General features: G+C 39.0%; 2 protein-coding genes across 2 annotated transcripts in view; one reads left to right on the forward strand and one right to left on the reverse strand.

Annotated features, from left to right (window-relative positions):
• Positions 1-6,724, reverse strand: part of slc9a8 (solute carrier family 9 member 8) — a 38,190-nt gene extending 31,466 nt beyond the window's left edge. The window contains exons 1-4 of the mRNA XM_079587660.1: positions 6,421-6,724; positions 5,594-5,772; positions 2,697-2,777; positions 1,591-1,649 (exon numbers count right to left, since the gene is read on the reverse strand). Coding sequence (XP_079443786.1) covers positions 1,591-1,649; positions 2,697-2,777; positions 5,594-5,772; positions 6,421-6,617 — 516 coding nt within the window. The 5' untranslated portion in view covers positions 6,618-6,724. The remainder of the gene's footprint in view (positions 1-1,590; positions 1,650-2,696; positions 2,778-5,593; positions 5,773-6,420) is intronic.
• Positions 6,725-7,381: 657 nt separating this feature from the next.
• The window catches only part of b4galt5 (UDP-Gal:betaGlcNAc beta 1,4- galactosyltransferase, polypeptide 5), a 32,806-nt gene continuing 19,486 nt past the window's right edge, over positions 7,382-20,701 (forward strand). Inside the window, exon 1 of the mRNA XM_079588609.1 lies at positions 7,382-7,805. Within this exon, the coding sequence (XP_079444735.1) occupies positions 7,700-7,805 (106 nt within the window). The 5' untranslated portion in view covers positions 7,382-7,699. The remainder of the gene's footprint in view (positions 7,806-20,701) is intronic.

The following is a 20,701-nucleotide window of genomic DNA, read 5'->3' on the forward strand; positions in this document are numbered from 1 at the left end:
GGTTGCGGTTTAAGTCCATTGTGTGGAGAAAAATCCTGAAATGTTTTCCTCAAAAAATTTTTTTTATTTTCCACTGAAGAAAGAAAGACATGAACATCTTGGATGGCATTGGGGTGAGTAAATCAGGAAATTTTAATTTTGAGGTGAACTAATCCTGAAGATTGGTCTGGGAAAACTAAATATTTTCAAAATCGACAAGATGGTTACATGAATAATAAATTTTGCAAATATGTTTTGTACATTATGTGCCTTCTAGAAACATGTTGTATGCCACATCTCAGGAATCCGTGGTCTAAAAGAGCAGAAGCACAGTTTAGAGCGAGTGAAGTGGAGACACGCTCCAGTTGAGCCGTTCATCCAGAGGGTCTCTGGTTACCAAAACACAGCGAGAACTGAGGGGCCTCTTGACCTTTAGACTTCCTGAAACAAAAGGAAGCTCTGTACTCACAGAGTCTGGCATCACCTCACATCCCAGACAAAAATGTTAATTAAGGCCAGAGACAGAGATGAAAAGGTGGAGAGAGAGAGAGAGAAAGAGAGAGAGAGAGAGAGAGAGAGAGAGAGAGAGAGAGAGAGAGAGAGAGAGAGAGAGAGAGAGAGACAGGACACAGAAAGAGTGTCAAAATATGAGAAGCGGAAGGAAAAGAGGGAAGCGCAGGAGAGAAAGATATATGGTGCTGGGAATGGTTTCCTCTGCTCTCAAAACCTCAACAAAAGAAAGCTTCAGCGAACAGTTGCATTACTCCAGTCTTCAGTGTCACATGATCCTTTAGAAATCAGTCTAATATGATGATCAGGAAACATTTCTGATTATTATCATTGTTGAAAACAGCTGTGCTGACTGAAGGAACAGTACAGCCGCAAGAGAGTGTCGTGATTATGTACTCACCCCCCGACATCCAATATGTACTTGACTTTCTTTCCTCAGCCGAAGAGAAATGTAAGCGTCGGAGGAAAACATTACAGGATTTTTCTCCATCTAAAGCAAGTGAGTGTTGCCCAACGTATCCATATTTAGGTCGACCCCAGCCGACACATAAGGCTCTAGCAAAATTTCAGAATTTAAATAATATACTTTTTAACCACAAATGCTCGATTAGTCAAGCTCTGCGAAGAATTGTTTACAAGGAGTGTGTGAATAATCAGAAAAAGGGTGAGTAACTAATCAGGACATTTTCATATTATTATTCACATATTTTTTATGTTTTTGTGGAAACCGTGATCCTTTTTTTTCAGGATATTGGGATGAATCGAACATTTTAAATAACATTATTTGAAACAGAATTTTCTGTGACAATGTAAATGCCTTTAATGTTCATTTTAATCAATTTATTGCATCCTAAAGTATCAATTTATTTCAAAAAGTAAAAAATGAAAATCTTACTGACCAAGTTTTGAGAAGTAGTGTACTTGAGCAAACCTTTGACACATTTCAACCAAATCTCAGTAAGAAAAGAACAGTATGTAGTCGAGTAATGAGACCGTCACGACTGAATTAATGAAATTCCCAATTGGTCACAAGACATCGTGTCACTGGACTACTAGCAAACATAGCTAAATAAAGCCGAAGTGATGGCGAGAGCATCATACCTTCCAGTTGGCCAACTGCAGAGACTCAATGATCTTGATAAACGCTCCCATCAGAATCCCTGGAAGAGAAACGCCAAATATATTGTGTAACAATTAGTATCAGTTACACCCCTTTTTGAAGAAGTAATTACCTGCAATATGAATTATTAACAATAATTACAACTAGGAGAAACTTGTAGTTCACCCAAAAATGAAAATGCTACTCTTACTTATTGCTTTATTTTACCATTATGTCATTCCTAAACAAATCTTTCCTCTGTAGAAGATAAAAGAAGTTCTCAACCGTGTAGTGTATGAACTTCATAAGCTTATTTTGTCTTCAGTGAACACACTGTTAACACTACAAACACACAACAGATCTCAGTCAGGCTAGTGCCATATTACATTGGTCAGAACCGAACCCAAGGCTGTGACGACAGATGTTCAGTGTGTTCAACTATACTGTGGTTTAACAGCCATCGAAACATCGTTCCACAAACTTTCAGTAACCGAAGACTTGAGTTGACAAGTCTATCCCTTCTATGGCCGTCAAAACTGCTGGGCTACCGCTAAACATCTTCCTGTAATATAACACGAGCGTGAGGAAATGATGAGAGTTTAGATTGTTGGGTGAACTATCGCTTTAAATGTTTACAAAGCCACTATCTTTAATACTTTTGCATGCTAAGAGGAAATGACCAATCCCCATGTAATCTTACAGGAACTACATTTGTGTTCATTCAGACTCACACTGTGAAACAGGACAACCGTTTCACACGTACACACACACACACACACACACACACACACACACACACACACACACACACACACACACACACACACACACACACACACACACACACACACACACACACACACACACACACACACACACACACACACACACACACTCACACACACACACACACACACACACACACCTGATGGCATTCATTATTGATCAGTTAAGTGACTGTTCTTAAAACAGAGTGATCTGATATCTAAGACGCATTGCTTGGTCACACGCGACAGGAACATATTCTGCTTTGTGTTTCCGTCATTATGACTGACTCGATTGCTTCGGCGACGCTGAAGAGCAAGAGTGAGATCATGAAGACACGTACCCAGCGAGACCACAGCCACACTCTCCGGCAAAAAGTGCAGCTTGAATTTGATCAGCAGGTGCACCAGAATAATACAAATACCTGAGGGGGAAACATCACACACACACACACACACACACACACACACACACACACACACACACACACACACACACACACACACACACACACACGGTTACTGCAAGAACACAGTGATATCTTGGTCCCATCACCACAGTCATCAAGCCAAGGAAATAAAACACATTATTGAGCAAAGACGCAGTTCTGTTCATCAGAGAACGCAGTGTCCACAAATATATATTCTTCAGCGCAACCTATGATACTCATAAATGTTTATTTTTGAAGGGTCATGTGACCCTGAACACTGGAGTATGATGCTGAAAATACACTGTAAAAAATGTGGCTGCAATTAGTTATAACAACGTAAAATTTGTTGAGATAACTTAAATATCCAACTTAACTAAACTAAACTTAATGTTTTAAGTCAAGCATGAACACATACTTTTTAAAGTTGAAACAATGTTGGATTTTAAGTTGTGATAAATAATCACAGCAATATTTTTTTACAGTGTACAGTTTTGATCACAGGAATAAATTACACATTACTATATATTCACATAGAAAACAGCCGTTTTAATTTGTAATAATATTTCACAATTTTACTGTTTTTACTGTATTTTCCGAATCAAATAAATTCAGCCTTGGTGAGCAGAAGAAACTTATTTTAAAAAACATTAAAACATTTTATTGTCCAAACCTTTTAACGGTAGTATGTGTGTGTTTAATAAAGGGTAAAGAAAGAGTTAAAATAAAATATATTTTTTTTGTTATCAATAATGATTACATTTTTTGTATATGTGCTTGTTCCTTAGTCATCTTCTTTTTTTGTCTTCTTTTGTAAGTGGATTTTTTTATATATATATATATATATGCAATAAATGATACACCCAACAAGTACATCACTATTTAATATGCAATATCATATGATATTTGTTATTCTATAGTCTTTGATATGGCACACAACACTGGAAACACTTCAGGATTTTCAAAGTCGTCGTCTGATTGGTTGAATTCTGCAGGAATTATAGCGGCTCTATAACGGTCCGCCGCCGTGATGCCAAACCCCCTCGTGGGAAAACAAAGCCGCCGTGTTCACAACTGTGACAACGAGCGCTCATCAGGATCAACTAAACGCTGGGCTTTCAAAAGTACGTGAAGATCATGGCACTGACTCTTTAAAATACGTCAACTGTTATTGTAGGGACATCGACGTCACATGTCCACGCCCCTAAACATGCAGAGCCAACTGTGATTGGCTGCTCTACCTGTCAGTCAGACTAGTGTAAAGTGCTGTGTCACTGTTCCCCACGGCGATGTGTCGTGCAGGTTTATAATTACACTTTAACCCAGATCAGGCCTCCGGGATCACATTATGAAGACATAATGAACCAGTTCAAGGCATGAGTCCTCGTCATACGCAGAGCTGGTCAGTGTGTAAGAATACACTCGGCACAATGCCCCGAACACACACACACGAACACATGACATCACAGGGAGACGCATCACGGCCAATCCCAAAACATCAACACGTAACCTGAAACCTCTGAGCTTCGACATGATACTAAACACACATGAGGAGTCTCGCGGTGACATCTTCGGCGGTGTCAGGTGCGCAGGCGTAACCCTAGCAACCGCGGAGGAAACACTGATGACTCCACACACACCTCCGTGTTCAGAGGAACATCTAAACGTAACTGAAGCCACAGACACGACTAAAGATACACAGAAGAAGAGCTATTGGTAGACTTGTATATCGGCCAGGCCAATTATTTCATTGTAATTTTATTACATTCTCCATAAAATATTGTGCTATGCATTAATCAGCGTTCAGAGTCCATCATACGCGACGATTCAAGTCACACAAACGGGGAAAAGCTACATTTATTTTTGGCAGGGGTCAATAAGATATTAATAGAGGTATTTTATGATCACTAATGCTGAATTTATTTCAATTTATATTACAACTAAAGTAAATATGATTGCATTTTAAAATAGCTATTTTCTATGTAAATATATATTTTAAAATATAATTTTCAGCATCATTACTCCAGTGTTCAGTGTCACATGATCCTTCAGAAATCATTCTGATATGATGATTTGATGCTCAATAAACGTTTATATACTTTTTTTTTCATGATTTCTTTTTATGAAAAGAAAGTTCAAAAGAACAGCATTATTCTTAGAACAGACATTTGATAAAATATACAGTTTCATGGGTGTTTGCAGGCCAATGTGATGTGCAAATGTTGAGATGGGTTAATTTTGAACCATAATGTTGGACTGAATGGGAAATGGGGAAATGTGTAAGTTCATAAGTCGACAGCATTGCTGAGTATTTTCTGCTTAAAACTGCAGTGAACCAAAGACAGTCTCAGAAACACGGTGTGAAATCGCTGGTGTTTCTGACGTCACACATTACCTTGTAACCAATCAGATCAACGTGTGATCGTCAACCAGTGGAGTGAGTGAGTGAGTGAGTGAGTGGAGGCGGGGCTCATTTGCATATTCATAGCACCGCGCATACTAAATGAGGCAAGGGTGTCGAGTTACATTCAAGATATTTTAAGACATGAAGACATTTTTTCAATGTAAATAGGTACTTTTGGAGATCAAAGATTAGTTTTAAGGGATACAATGATTGACTACAGGGGGACTTTAACCTTTAAACTGTCCATCAGTGTTGAACAATAAGGAAATGCTGTAGCTGCATTTCCTTATTCTGATGGACAACTGGAGAACTGGAAAGCTTTGGATACAGTTCTGATGCAGTTTAGTTATTAAAAGAAAAGAAATATGCGTCATTCTCACATTGAGATCAAACAACTGCTGCTACCCACCAATGACCAGCAGGCTGAAGAAAATGGTCATCCCGCTGGACTGCTCCTCTTCCTGGGCCTTGACCCCCATCTGCTCCGGCAGGATGGGCTCGTTTTTCGGAGGCTCGGGGGTCGCCGGCTTGGGCACAGCTGTGGTGCTCTGAACAGTGTCATTACTGGACATTTCTGTGTCATTTAACCTGTCAGATGAATATATTTACATCATATATTATTACATATTTTACTTCAATCACTTTTTAATTTAATGTAGGCCTACATATTATCTCCTAAGATAGATCTCAATGATGAAACGTATTTACCCCGTGAAAATATATTATTCAAAGTTGTATGACATTCACATCTATATTGGATGCCATCAAAATCCAATATGATATATTGGATACAATACATCACATATATTGGATTTTATAAACGCTCCTACAAAACTAACTAACTAAACAGAAAGACAGAAAAAAAATACTTATCTGTACAAAATTACATTTACAGCCTATAACTGTAGGTCTATACTTGTACAGGGAAGGTATCAGGTGGTAATACCAAGCTACTTTGATGTGTGTGTGTGTGTGTGTGTGTGTGTGTGTGTGTGTGTGTGTGTGTGTGTGTGTGTGTGTGTGTGTGTGTGTGTGTGTGTGTGTGTGTGTGTGTGTGTGTGTGTGTGTGTGTTATGACATATTTGTTCGAACTTAGTGATGATTATGTTACTGAATATTATTCGTCACTGTACGCCACATCACAGCTGTCAATCACTCACTCACACTTCCTGCTGTTAAACTGCGAGCAAACTGATGATATGTGATCATATATGAATATATGTAATACAGTAATACCTGGTCAGCTGTTCTGCGTGTCCATCAGCAGTTTTCTGGTCCTGTGAATCACTGTCAGCTGCATTATTATCGACAGGTTCTTCACTGTGTGTCTGATCATCTGCCGCAACAAACCGCGCGAGATCAGCCGTCAATATTAATAATAACACACCGATTACAGCAGCTCGATTACTGACACTCATCGTGCTTATAAACATAAATAATCATTAGACGTAAGGGAAAAACCGCAAAAATAAACTCATGTCGCCACAATCCATGTTTCGCAGAGTAAATATATCGTCATCATTATTTACCCGGAAGCTCTGGGAAATGTAGTTTTGATTTGTAGTTTTAACCTCCGGGTATGTTTAAGCATACATAATGGCATAAAACGTATATATCCTGTATTGATATTCACATATAAGTAATATAATCCACAAAATAAATGACTTATCATTGTATAGAAAAAAGACTGTAGGCTAGTTTAAAAACTGGAGCTGATGCAGCGATGGTTGCTGGGAGTTATAGTTCATATAAGGTGGGCGTGTCTACAATGCGCATTTCTGTGATGCATCAGTCTGGTATGAAAGGTTTCATGCCATTATTGTATAAACTAATGATCGACCTTTGTGTAGCCTAACCATATAAACTGGATCTTAAACACTTCCTAAGTTTGCAATACACTGTTATATTAACACATTGTTCTGTTTTAGTCCATTCCATTTTATGTGCTGTTCTTTTTTAAGCTTGTTTTATTCTATTCGTGGTGCCAATGTTCATTAAGACAGATGGATTCATTGCAAATGTGATTTTTTTAGCTCATACTGTAAAAAAAAAAAAGTATTATTGCCCCTTGGCGATCAATACGCGCATTTACACATCCCTGTGTGTTTCACAGCCTTTATTGAAACCCGGACCATGAGTGCAGCGTTACGTAATCACGTAAAGTCATGCATTGCGATGTTCACACACTCCCTCCTTTGCCGACGGTCCCTTCACTGCCCTGATATCTGTGCGTAACGCGAGTCCCATGCGCTCCCATTCATTAGCAGCGCGCGGGTGTGAGAGACTGTGTGTGTGTGTGTGTGTGTGTGTGCTCGCGCGCGCGCTGTCCCTACATACTGATATCTACACATGGAGATGATGAGACTCTGCTAACACGAGTGAACCTTCTAGATTTGGATACCTTTCGGGATCGCACCTGAATCAGCGTGTTTGCGCTAGGACTCTCCATCTGGGTCTATTAACGGATCATATCTGCTCAGGCTGGCCCGCATATAGAAGAATATCTGTCTGTATAATGCCGCCACATATAAGATTTCGGAGAAGGTCATTTCTCGGGCTCTTATTTCTCTTCTCGCTCTCCACTTCTGCACTGTACTTCATCTACTCAGCTCCTGGTATAGGTAAGCCAACATTTGTGTTTGTTTCTTATACATCTAACATCTGAAATCTGCTGTGTGATTGATATTTAGGCTGGTCTGTGTTTTTATATACTCAGATTTCTCTATTGATGATGATCATATACGATAAATAGCCTAGTTATTTTCATGTTTTGTAATAAATCAGCGATCGGTGTTAAAGCAGTTCTGTCTGTCAAGCATCATATGAAGATGTCCATTACGCCGATAGAGAACATAACACACTGAGTGAATTTCGCGTTTATCTTTTTGGACCGTTCAACTTTGTTTATAGACTGTATTCCAGTGACATTATGAATTATGCTATATATTATAGCCTATAGGGGATTCGTCCTTTCCGGGTGCGTTGGCTCGGACGCGCACGGTTTTGGGTAAAGCCCCGCCCACAGACGCTCCTTCCCGGCAGCGAGTGACAGTCCTGTGACCGCATGATTCACTAATGCATATTCAATTACGACATGCTGACGTTATTTTATTAACTCTCACTGGAGGAAAAACTGAATCATAAATCTTAATAGCCTATAGGGTAGCCTACTACAAGCCAGCAGGATTCAGAAATGTCTTCAGATTCGCGAACTATTAATTAGCTTCATTTTAATCTTAAACAATGCAGTAACAAACACTTAGCAACAGGCTATTAACAGTTATTACGCCATACTTAAAGGATCATTTAATATACATATAAATAATAACAATAACATGAAATATAAAACTGTATATTTTTACTCACCTATATTTCAAGTCACCTTTATTTATAAAGCGCTTACAGTGTTTCAAAGCAGCTTTACAATAATGCAACCACGTTTATTAGTGTCACAGTCCAGCTTAAGTGAATTGTAAAAAGTTATTAATTTAAAGCGTTTTTAAAGCCGACTTAATCTATTCATGTAAATATGTGTATTAGGTTAAAAAATAAATCAATTAAAAATGAGAGATAGTGTAAAACTATAATTGTTAGTAGTAGTGAACTACGACATTAAAGGCATTGCATTGGGTCCTCCTGAGACCCTGGAAAAAGTTTATTTTGAAAAGAATATATAGTTTATGCATATGTTATGCTATGTCCTCTGTACACCAGCACTCAGTTGTTAAACAAATACATGAAATGACATGTATAGGCAAAAACAAAGCAATAGTTTTCATTTGCCAATACATTTTTAGGTTTCAGGATTTTTTACCCAAACTTTGTATAAAGATGATCAACTATATGTTATGAAAGATTTAAAAAAATGAATTGACATGACATTTTACTTTATGCAATATGCCATTCAATACAATGCATCTATTCTCTGTATCTAATTTGCATATCAATGTATTCTTGGAGAAACATGTAATGAAAAAAGAGGTGCAACATTGTCCTAATATAATCAAATATTTATGAATATCAATTTTGAATATTGATCAATGCCTGAGCCCTGCTGTGAGTCCTGGTGTCTACAGTGGGCATGTGTGCCCTGTAACAGAAAGTCATATTTTGATTAGAAACAGCTGTTGATGTTGATTTACAACAAATAATTTGAAAATGAGTGAGATATAAATGATAATTACAATATATTATTAAATAAATGTGATCTCTAAATGAATATCAGTCATACTGAAAGAAAAAGGAGAGGGATTTTTCATGGTGAACCCCCAAACATGCGGCGTCTGTGAACAGCCCTGAACGTGCTCTTCACAGGACATCTGCTGTCCGACACACTCACTAACATATAGTGTCCGCTACACCGGGCAGAAGTCTTCTCCTGGGTCCCGTAAACTTCACACAGGAGTCCGGCGTGGTGTTATACTGTGTGTTTTACCATCAGTGTGAGAAAAGTAGTTTCCCATCGTTGCGTTGTCATGTCTCTTCTGTAAAGCCTTCTTCTGCATTGTTCTCCACTTATGCAAATTCGCTTAATTATAAATGAAGTTACTTTAGAAAGCATTTTAGCTTCCTTCTGCCTTGGGAGTTTCCGCTCGTCGTTGGTGAACAAGGACCAGTAATTCTAGTATGTTAATAATGAATGAAACTTGGCACGTGGTGCGTGTCCCGGACGGAGGGGAGTGACTGACAACCAGTTAAACGGGAATATCCTCTTGTGGAAGAAGGCTTTGTTTAAATGCAGGGAATCAGGAAATGCCAAGCCTCTGGTTCTGGTATTTGTGGGGCATACTTTTGGCTTCGGAACAGGATGAAATATAAAGATATGAGCTCTCATTTGGAAACCATTCTTCTTTGGAAAAATAAAGCTTAGGAATTTGTTAAACAAATTCTTTAAAAAAAAAGTGCTTGTGTTAGTTTGTGTGTTCATGTAGATCGGATATTTTTACTGTGATGGAAATCTATTCTTTCTGACATACTGTAGTTCAAAACATTTGCCATATTTGGGCCTGGTTTCACAGACACGGCTTAGATTCAGCCTTTAGGCCTCAGTTAAATTAAGGCATGTAGGTGAAAATCACGTTTTAATGTTGTTGTTTATGTGTCTATGTGGTGTTTTTAATCTGCTTTAAGACAAATCACGTGTAGATTAATAAGTGGACAGCATTGCTGAGTATTTTCTGCTTAAAACTGCAGTGAACCAAAGACAGTCTCAAACACACGGTGTGAAATCGCTGGTGTTTCTGACGTCACACACTACCTTGTAACCAATCAGATCAACGTGTGATCGTCCACCAGTGGATCTCTGAGTGAGTGAGTGGAGGCGGGGCTCATTTGCATATTCATAGAACTATTCGCATACTAAATGAGGAAAGGGTGTCAAGTTACATTCAAGCTGTTTTCAGCTCCGAAATGTTTTTCAAGGAAAAAAACATTTAAATATGTCATTTTGGGATAACATTATTGTAACGTTAAGTAGCTTTTGAAATCGTACCTTAGAAAAAACACATTACTGGTGTGCATCTTGAGACCGAAACAATGGCACTGATACATTTTAAGATATGCCAGTACAAGTTTCCTTCTGTTAAAACAGCTCAAATTTGTATTTTAGTCTTGGACTAGCTTCATCCTTAGCCGAACGGTTCTCAAAACTGTAAGGAACAGTTCCAGTTGTGTTTCCACTTTAGCCTGGTACGGTACGGCACGGCTACAAACTGTTCTCGGCCCGGAAAACACAAATTAATAATAAAATTAAAATAAATATTTGATCATCCTCCATAACAAGGGCACTATTTACATCTCTGTCCAAGGCAACGACTGACGCTTTTGTGTTATATTCCAAAGAGCTCCGTTATCAGATCCTCAGTGGAAAACGAAAGCGTAACCGTAACTGGACCGACTGGACCGGATCGGCACAGAATGGGATGAGAACCCAACAAAAGTGGCTCTTGTCTATGAAACCGGGGTTGGTGTGCTGTAAATATGTGTGTTGATCAATTATGCAAATGAAAGTCTACATTAAATCTGTTCATCATATAAAACGTTTGGGTTAAACTGCGGATTATATGGATTACTTTACGATGTCATTATGAACTTTTTGAAGATTGAAATGTTTGGGTCTAGTGGACTTGACATCAAAAATGATGAGGGGAATATATTATAAATGTCTGTATTTGTGTCCCGAGGATGAATGAAAGTCATGGAACGAAGTCATGAGGGAAAGTAAATGTCAGAATTAAGAGTCAACTAAACCTTTAAGTACTTCATTTGGGAATACAAATGTGCAGATTTGAATGAGCGATAGACTTCCTCGTCAACCGTTAAACCCTTGAGCACTGGAAGATCCTATGAAAACACTGAGCTTGCAGGACCTTTTGCATCAACAAACTTCTAACTAACAACTACAATTAAACTTTACAACTACATGTCAACTAGTCGACTGCTAGAGATGGGTAGAGTTAGGGTTAGTGGAATAAGTTGATGGGTAGAGTTAGGGTTAGTGGAATAAGTTGAGATGTAGTTGCAAAGTGACTTATAGTTAGTAGAATGTCTACTTTAAAGTGGATCATAGAAATAAAGTGTCACTTTTAAAATGACCATGCCACTGTCACGGGCATGCAGGGATGAAGAGAGCTGAGGATCTTTGAGCAAGCAGCCTTCCTTCTGTGAACACACAAACACAAAGATCATCCAAACAAGAAGCCAATGGCAATAATCCAAACAAGAAGCCAATGGCAATAATCCAAACAGGGAAATGTAACAGCTTAACAACTGAAGTGTAAAGACAATGGCTGTGTTTACACTTGGCATTAACATGCGCCCTGTATCTGGATGTTGTCCACACCACATTGAAAAGACGAGTGTAAACACGCTTCTGATGGGAATGCTTGTTGGATTAGTTGAATCGGGTGTGTTGGATTAGGGAGACGAAGAAACCGTGCAGTGTTGGGGGTCCTTCAGGAGCAGGGTTGGGGAACACTGGTTTAAAACATGTCAAGTCATCTTCATTTATACAGCGCTTTTTACTAGATTGTATCAAAGCAGCTTTACAGTGATAACATGAAAATAATACAACAAAGTTTGTTTCTAGAAGAAAAATGTGTCATCGTCCACCTTAAGGCAGAACAATAGTATTATTATAACATGCAGACTGATGTCTTTGGCCATGCAAAATTAAAGTAAGACATATTTATTTTGATGTATATGCGAGTGTTGCAGATTATTGCAAAAGAAAGAATGCATGTGAGAACTTGTGCATCGGTTGTTGATTGGATGTTGAGATGTGGAGGCGGATGAATGTGAGCTTGTAGTGGACGGACGGAAGTGGACTCAGTTATTGGAGAAGTTCTGCATGCAGTGTACGTCACCAGAGAGAAGTCGTTTTCACAGCAAGATCCAGTTATGACATTTTGATAAAAAATAAAGAAACTTCATTCTGTTCAGAATGCATTTATAAATAGATAGGATAGGGTGAATTTTCATTTTAATGCCGACTTTATGGATATCAAGGACAATGGCCAGAGTTCAGTGGATCAGGAATCAGAAGCAACTGACCTCAATTTGGCTAAACGCACACAATAAGAGTGCTGTGAATCTCTCTAAACTGATCTCAGTTGGAAATAGAGTGGATCCATGGAGATACATGTCTGTGTCCCCATGGAAACAACCCCCGGGGGGGTATTTAATGCTTGTCAAGGTTCGAAGGCCGCCGAAACCTTCAGTAAAGCACGCACTGCTCATTTCCCACACTTTGGAGAGGTCGCGGGACACAGGTGTGTCTGACTGATGCCGTTTATTCAACTAAACCTAGAGAAAGTCCTGCTAGAGCACAGGTCCTATTTATAGACGCGGACCCCATGGAAACCCAGGTGCCTTCGCTCATAGACAAATCAAAAAAGACAAAAGAGGAACTGTCTTTCTGCAGGACTGCCTTTGGCTCAATCCTGAATATCCAGTTAAGGTTCAAGAGGGTCAGATCTGGGGATTGGAGAAACAATGAAACACATCTGACATAATCCTGATGTTCATGAAATCATTGTTGAGCGGTGTCTATAATCCACGACTACAGGATTAGATCCAATGACTCCCATGAGATGATGCTCCTATATGAGATTATGCCAAGTAGGAATCAACATCTTTGTTGGTCCTGGACAAATCTTCCCACTAACCGGATCAGATTTTAGGGTTAGGGAAAGTCTTTGCACTGGGGTTGGAGTTTATCAAACTGTTTAGTTTTCATGGTTGAGGTTGTTTGTTTGAGAATTGTTGAAGTTTGCTCAATGAACTTAATTAAATTAAGAAATACTTTTCCTCGCAATTAATTTAGGTCAGACTCAGTACAATAAGAATGAAATACGTTTATTTAAAGGGCACCTATTATGGAAATTTGAAATTTACCTTTCATGTAGTGTGTAACATAGATCTAAGTGAACAAAAACATATTGAAGGAAGGTTCAGTTCCAAGTATATTTGCATCAGCTTCCTCCTCCGTATCACAACCTGTAAGTGTTATTAATAATTGTTGCTTTTATGTTTTATGTAGCATGCTTAATAATTATTTTGTTTGTTGTGTAAGCACCGTTTAGCTTCTAGGTCTTCAATGACAATTGTATTGAGATATGTGAAGTGTTTGTCGTTGTTTTCGGAGTTGTCTTAAAGAATAGAGTAATACCTCGTAGTAACGTAACTGCATTTTATTTTTTTTTGTAAAAACGTTATGTTTATGCATCGGGCTAACGCAAACAAAGACTGATTGTGCTTTTACAATATGAACTCTGGGCTGTGCTCGCTAACATAACATTAAATTCTTTATCTTATTTTTAGTTTTTTACTACAAACTACAAAGCAGTGGACTAATCATTATTATAACACGATTTAATTGATAAAAGCATCATTGTACTCCGTGTTAAACAATAAGTATTATCTCTGTAAACACTGCTGGGTCATCTGACCAATCGCAGATTAGCGTCGCGCAAAGGAGGGGTTTGGAAAAATGAGTTGTTGAACGAATCATTTGGGAGTCGGTGAGCAAATCAGGTAAAAATAAATGCTTATTATACGACAACAAAAGTGTTTTTAGTCATTGCATGCACGTAAAACTGTTGTTGGGGACTCCCTAAACAACATTAGGAACATTTTAAATGTCATAATAGGTGCCCTTTAAACTTAAACTGGTTAACTTCCATTAGGGGTGTAACGATTCTCTCATGTCACGATACATATCACGATACTGAACTCATGATATGATATTATTGCGATCCTCCAAGACATATGATAAAAGGTTAACAAAAAAATGTAATGTAGATTAAAAGGCTAAATTTGGTGAGTGTGTAAATGAACAGTCTTGGACTTGGCGTTGGAAACCCGAAGCACAGGACAGTAGAGACACCAAAATAACAATATTCATGATTCTGAAGCTGAAAATACTGAATTATCTTAGACGAATATGCTTGAACTCTGTCACTGACTAGATATATTTAAAATAATGTAATATTTACACTATATACAGATTGTCACTTTCCACGATACATATTGTTACATTTTTGTATTGCGATTGTGACTCGATATATTGTTTCAAATCTCATGAAAATAACATCAAATCACAAGCTGCCGTAGTGGTGTGTGTATTAGCTTCATGTTTCGTGAAAAGACGTTTCTCTGAGCGAGTGTGTTTGTCATTGGAAGAGAGTTGCAGGTTATGAACAACACTGTAATATGAGTGACGTATGAGCAGCGAATGACCTTCCTCTGAATCATAACATTGATCATGAAAACACAGGGAGACCGCACTAGAAGATATGCTCTCCAGATCGCATGATAAAGGAAAAGTAATAGAAATTATGATTCTGTCTGAAGAAATACAAACTAAATGTGTGAATGTGCCCTAATATACATAATTTGCAATGACCAATGTTGTGATGTGTAACAGAAAAGTAATATAGCGAGTAGTGTAACGGGTTACTGTTGGCAGGAAGTAATAAGTAACAATATTGCTTAGTTTTAGTTTGAGCACGAGCCCAACACTGCCGGTGACCTTCTCTCTGCCAGAAACACAGGTGGAAGTTGATTCATCACCACATGTGTGTGTTCCACTGATCAAGGTCATGCTTTTGTCTTTCTGAATGGCCATCATCATTTCCGTGAAGCTTGTGGTTCAGACAGTTGGTGGTTGTGTGGGATTGTGTGCGCTACAGCCATGAGAACTAAAACCTGCGCATGCACACAGGAACACGGGTTTGAAGACATCGGTGATGATCATCAACATCATGTACAGGCAAACCAAAAATTATTTAGACACCAGGTATCATTTTTGATATTTGTTACTAGTGGGTGCAGGACAGTGTAGTTCATTTATGTATTGCAAAATAAAGTTGACATATTATACCACAAAATTATTAATACAGTGACTACCAGTAAAATCTATAAAAATGTAGGACCAAAAATGATTCATACACTTTTGGATCATGTTTTGCTGAAGTGTTTTTTCTTTAATTGCTAATGCTCTTTTTACACGCAATGAGCGACTCGAAATCAAAAGGTACAGTACATTTACTCGCCGCATGAAGCTTTTGCATTATTTAGTCAGAAAGTCAAGTCCCTTGTTTCCTTTCCCAACATGTGCCAAGGCTTTATGAGTGAATGTTGAGGTGTTGCTTGTCTTTGCCGAAAGAGCAGATCCCCAAGACTCAGTGATATTCAGGTCTGTGGAAAAACTGCAATAGTTTAAAGAGCAACTGATTTAATACAAATTAGTTTTGTTGGTTGTTGCAAAGGTGCATCTGAATTTATGCATGAATGCGAGAAACATAAGTGATTTGCCAATCATGCGTGTGTGTGTGTGTGTGTGTGTGTGTGTGTGTCTTTTGCTCTCCTAGCTTTGGTTAACACATGCATGGTGCACATGTAGGATGTTCAACACCACAACACTCGTGGAGACGCATGCAAATGCTGCTAGAAATAACTTTTCCATGCAGAAACAACCTGTGTTAAAACATGCAAGCACTTCTTCACATAAAGAGGACGTTTAGAAGAGGATCTAATGCAGGATCTGCACCTTCAACCGCTCTCCATCCACATAGTTATATCTTCGAGAAAGTCATTAATGTCTGAGACTGGCCCGACGCGGTGTGGAAAGTGACGCTTGTAGGCAGAGCGTTCAGCCAACCCGATGGGCTCTGGTCAGTGATATATTTGCATGGCCATTTGTTTACAGAAGGTTTGGCCACATGGAAATGCGCCAGGGAGGATCGACAGAGCTAGAGAGATTTACACCTACGCATTGGTACACATGTTAGTCAAGTCACCTTCATTTATACAGAGCTTTTTACAATACCAATTGTTTCAAAGCAGCTTTACAGAGATAACAGGGAAATAAGTTTGTTTCCAGAAGAAAATAGCCCACAGTGCAGCTTGTGAGTCGCTCAGTTCTCCTCAACACTACAGAGTATGATTAACCACCACATTTGCATACTTTGTCACAGAGAAAAAGGAACTGGACATAGATATAGCAATTTATTTAAAGAATAAGTTATTTGTATTACGCTGATTATCTATAGTAGACCGGGGTTGTTTCGCAGCGTCATTTGTTGAACAGAAACACAATAGATGTGTACAGTGCCGGCTGAATGCTTACAGTATCAGTCTGATGGTGATACCCGGGTGTTATTAACCCTGTGTTGTCCCAGCATGGCAAGCTGGAGCTGCTGGTAAAGGTCCAAGGACGGCCACGTGACACCGAATGCCACATTACGACTGGAGTTTGGTTAAACATCAATGTGGGAGGCAGACGCCACCTTCCCGGTCACTACCACATGTAATCCTCTTTCATAGCCACGTGAAAAATGACTGCGCTAATCTATTTACTCATTCAGTGATACGATAATCAACGGTCTTATCTTCTGTTCATGACCGAGAGAAAACTACAGTACATGCTCTCAGACTGTGTGGAAGTCACAAGACTCGAGTATTTGCTACACACCCTGTACACTGTAAAACATAGCTTGTGAGAAGTTGTCTCGTATGTTATTAACTGTATTAAATTGCTGTCTGGGTTTATACCGGACTGTCTGATATTCATATTTAGCTGCGCATATGTCATGAAATAAAGCAACTGAATAAGAGCTTCCTCTTTTCCTCTGACTGGAAATACAACTGTATTTTGGGACTATCACTGGAGAGAGCGCTAAAGCTCCTCAGGTCAGATTTTTGGAAGAAAATTTGTGGAAATTATCATTATTTCTAAATCTAAAAGTCAACATACTACAATGTGTGGTCTGTGACTAAAAATATAGTTACACAGTTACAATCTGACTACAAAATAAACAGAAACAGACGTGACCTAATAAGTAAGGTATGTGTGCAAAATTTTGATTGGCTCTAAAAGGGAATGTGAGAGGACGCTCTGATTGGTTTATTTCACGTTACGCCCAAACCACACCTATGAAAAATGAAGCTACTTCAGACCAACACATTTTAGATTTGCGGGATCCGCCCACAGAAAAAACGCGGCAAATATTAGAGCCTTTTTACAGGTTATCGTACCAGTGACAGTACGATATATTAATAAATTCAAACGCATATATTCGATACATATATTCAAACGCACATAACTATAGAATTAATTCTTGATGCGCACGTGAGCGCCATCAGTGTTTCTCACAGGTTCACGTTTAAAGTCTGTGTAGAGAGAACGGTGTCGTCTTAGCGGCCCCTAATTTAATAACTAATTATCCTTTCGACGGAAGTGAATCAATCAAAACTAACTTTAGCTGGAAAATAACATTATTCAAGAACCGCTATAAAGCCAAACAATCTGTTCCCTTAAATTATATGTTTATCTCTGTAAAGCAGCTTTGAAGCAATCTACACTGTTAAAAGCGCTATATAAATGAAGATGACTTGACTTGACTTGACAGCTTTAGTACCATTTTTCTGAGAGGGTATGCTTATGGTTTCATGCACCCAATACTTTGTGTAAGACCTCTGCAATGTCAGAGAGCAGAAAATTATACATTACAGTTTAATTTTGAGAGTAAGCATGAAAACGTACAAATGAGATCATACAAATTATCTACCAATGGACAATGAGATTGTGTTGGTAAAACTATTCTACGTCCCACTGGTCTCAATCTGCACAACCAGTGATGAGAATATGGAGTTGTGTGCATCCATTCATTCTGATTACTTTGAAAGAAATGTTTTTTTATTGTATGCGGACGCACACACGCTCTACAGTGTGAATGTGACATGCCAGACGGCGTGTAGCGTGGCTGTCCTGCACATGTGTGTGTGTGTGTTCACCAGCTGAGGCTTGCAGTGTTACTCTCTCTCGCTGAACTGAACACCTCTCCAGAGCCGAGTCTTCACACAGGTCCTGTCTCCTTCCAGCTATTGAACATCTCTACAGAATGAGCAGAGCGGTATCAAAGCCCTGCGGTCTGGTGCCCTACTTTGACCAGCTAGCAAACCGAAATGTCTTACAAAGCCTTAATAAAGTATCAAAAGCAGCTTGCAGTATAGCTAAACTGCCTGAAGTTTACTGTGCCATGCCAGGAAAATGACACGGAAATATGTGAGCCAAAGCAATAACCAGTTTTATTATGATCTCATGAAATAGTTACTATTTTACGAGAGATTTCATTCAAACAAAACTGCTAAACCGAAGCCCTGGTGGAGTACAGATCGTACAACTTCTCATGAGTTTGCCACTAATTCGTCAAAATGTGAAATAGTTATGAATTGCCAAGTTGAATATGTTGCTGTCTTGGTTTTTTTAAGGTTTTGATCAAATTACGACTGGATTAATTCCTGTGGAAAACATTTGTTTTATTAAATGGTTGAGGTATAGCTGATAATATTCAGTATAGTATTTCATTAACATGTTACATTGTATTTTTAAACACAATTTAGGGTATTAACATTTTAGTTTTATTTTTTATTTGCTGCTTGGATGCTTAAAGTCACAATTAAATCAAAATGGACGATTCTTTTTGTTTTGTTTTAATGGAATATTGCAGAGTTTATAAAGTATCTATCCGTGCACATCATCTTTTTTTTAACTCGTGTGCCTCGTCATCTTGAATCAGAATATCTTCCCGTCCCTCTTGCAGTGACATCATCTCTTCTTTGATGACGTCAGCCTGTCAATCACATGAGATCAGCCAATAGCAAACCACAATTTTTTTTTCTTGTCACTCAGGTATACGTCACAACAGGAAAGAAAAGACTATCGCAACTTCCATCCGCTGACTTCATCTAACACTTGATGCAGAAATAGAGTTGTTCTGCTTTGCGTTTTCTGTGATGTTTCCCTCTTGTAGTGTCTGCACAACGCTAGGTGAGTTATGTACAGCACAGACGTGAGCGTCGAGGGGCGAGAGACTTCTTCTCACACAGCAGAAGAGACGTTCGTCCTGTTATTACAGCAACAGGGACCTCTGTTGATGTGGTCGCCATGGCAGCCGGTCTCGCAGGCTTACCGTGTCATAACAGAGCCGGTTTATTGTGTCAGGTTTATTGCATCCATCTGAGAACATCAGTGTGATCCTAAACTGCAAGGCATATGCCACAAGAGAAAAAGGACAGTGATTTTATTTTATCCTATTCTGCACCCGTGCACAAAAGACTTTTCCCTCCACAGACGCACGTCGGTACATTAGGGAATGGACTTGCGCTCGGGGGGGCGTTTCGGCGGAAAGAGGAGCGTGTTCCGGCGCAAACGTTCCCTGGTGATATTCTGCAGTTTCAGAAAACAATCCCGCCACTGACCAGGAGAAACCAAGTCTAAAGTCAGCGGCGGCGCGCGTTAGTCATATGCTATTTTGAGAGCGCATGCTTGGCCATAATGTAGCGTGTGAACAACACACACACACTTTGATTCTCTAATCTAAATAGACGCAGCAGTTTTCATTTCTGCAAATCATACATTATTACAAGGAAATATTAACACACGAGGGAAATCATTGTTGTGTCCATGAAGATGTGAATAAATAGGCATAAATTTAGCTTACACATTTACCCAAATTATTATACGCCTGTTTAACCGAAGCTAATTTGTGTGTGTTTCTCCCATCATCCCCAATGTCACTTCTCTGTGTTTTACGGCCCTGACGAGAACGTCGGTCTCCTCGGCTGTGAACCGCTCCTGGCGTGCGCCGGCAAACCCGCCGTTATAATAGCAATCCGCCGTGGAACAAGCGCGCCGGCTCTTAAAGGGAATGTGAGAGGACGCTCTGATTGGTTTATTTCACGTTACGCCCAAACCACACCTATGAGTAATGAAGCGACTTCAGAACAACACATTTTAGATTTGCGTCGTGCACAAGAGTCATTTATCCCGCCGGTATAATAGCAACAGCGCCGGGATCCGCCCACAAAGTTACTTGCGTTTCGCGTTTGATACTTGCGTCCCAGATCGTTAAAATAGGGCCCATCATGTCACTGTTCACTGAAAATATATATTTGTGGCCAAAATTTTAGCTTGTATAGTACTTGATAAAGTGTACAGTGACTGTTAAGATTT

The sequence above is a fragment of the Phoxinus phoxinus genome (genome assembly GCF_949152265.1).
Source record: "Phoxinus phoxinus genome assembly, chromosome: 18".
Lineage (NCBI taxonomy): Eukaryota > Metazoa > Chordata > Actinopteri > Cypriniformes > Leuciscidae > Phoxinus > Phoxinus phoxinus.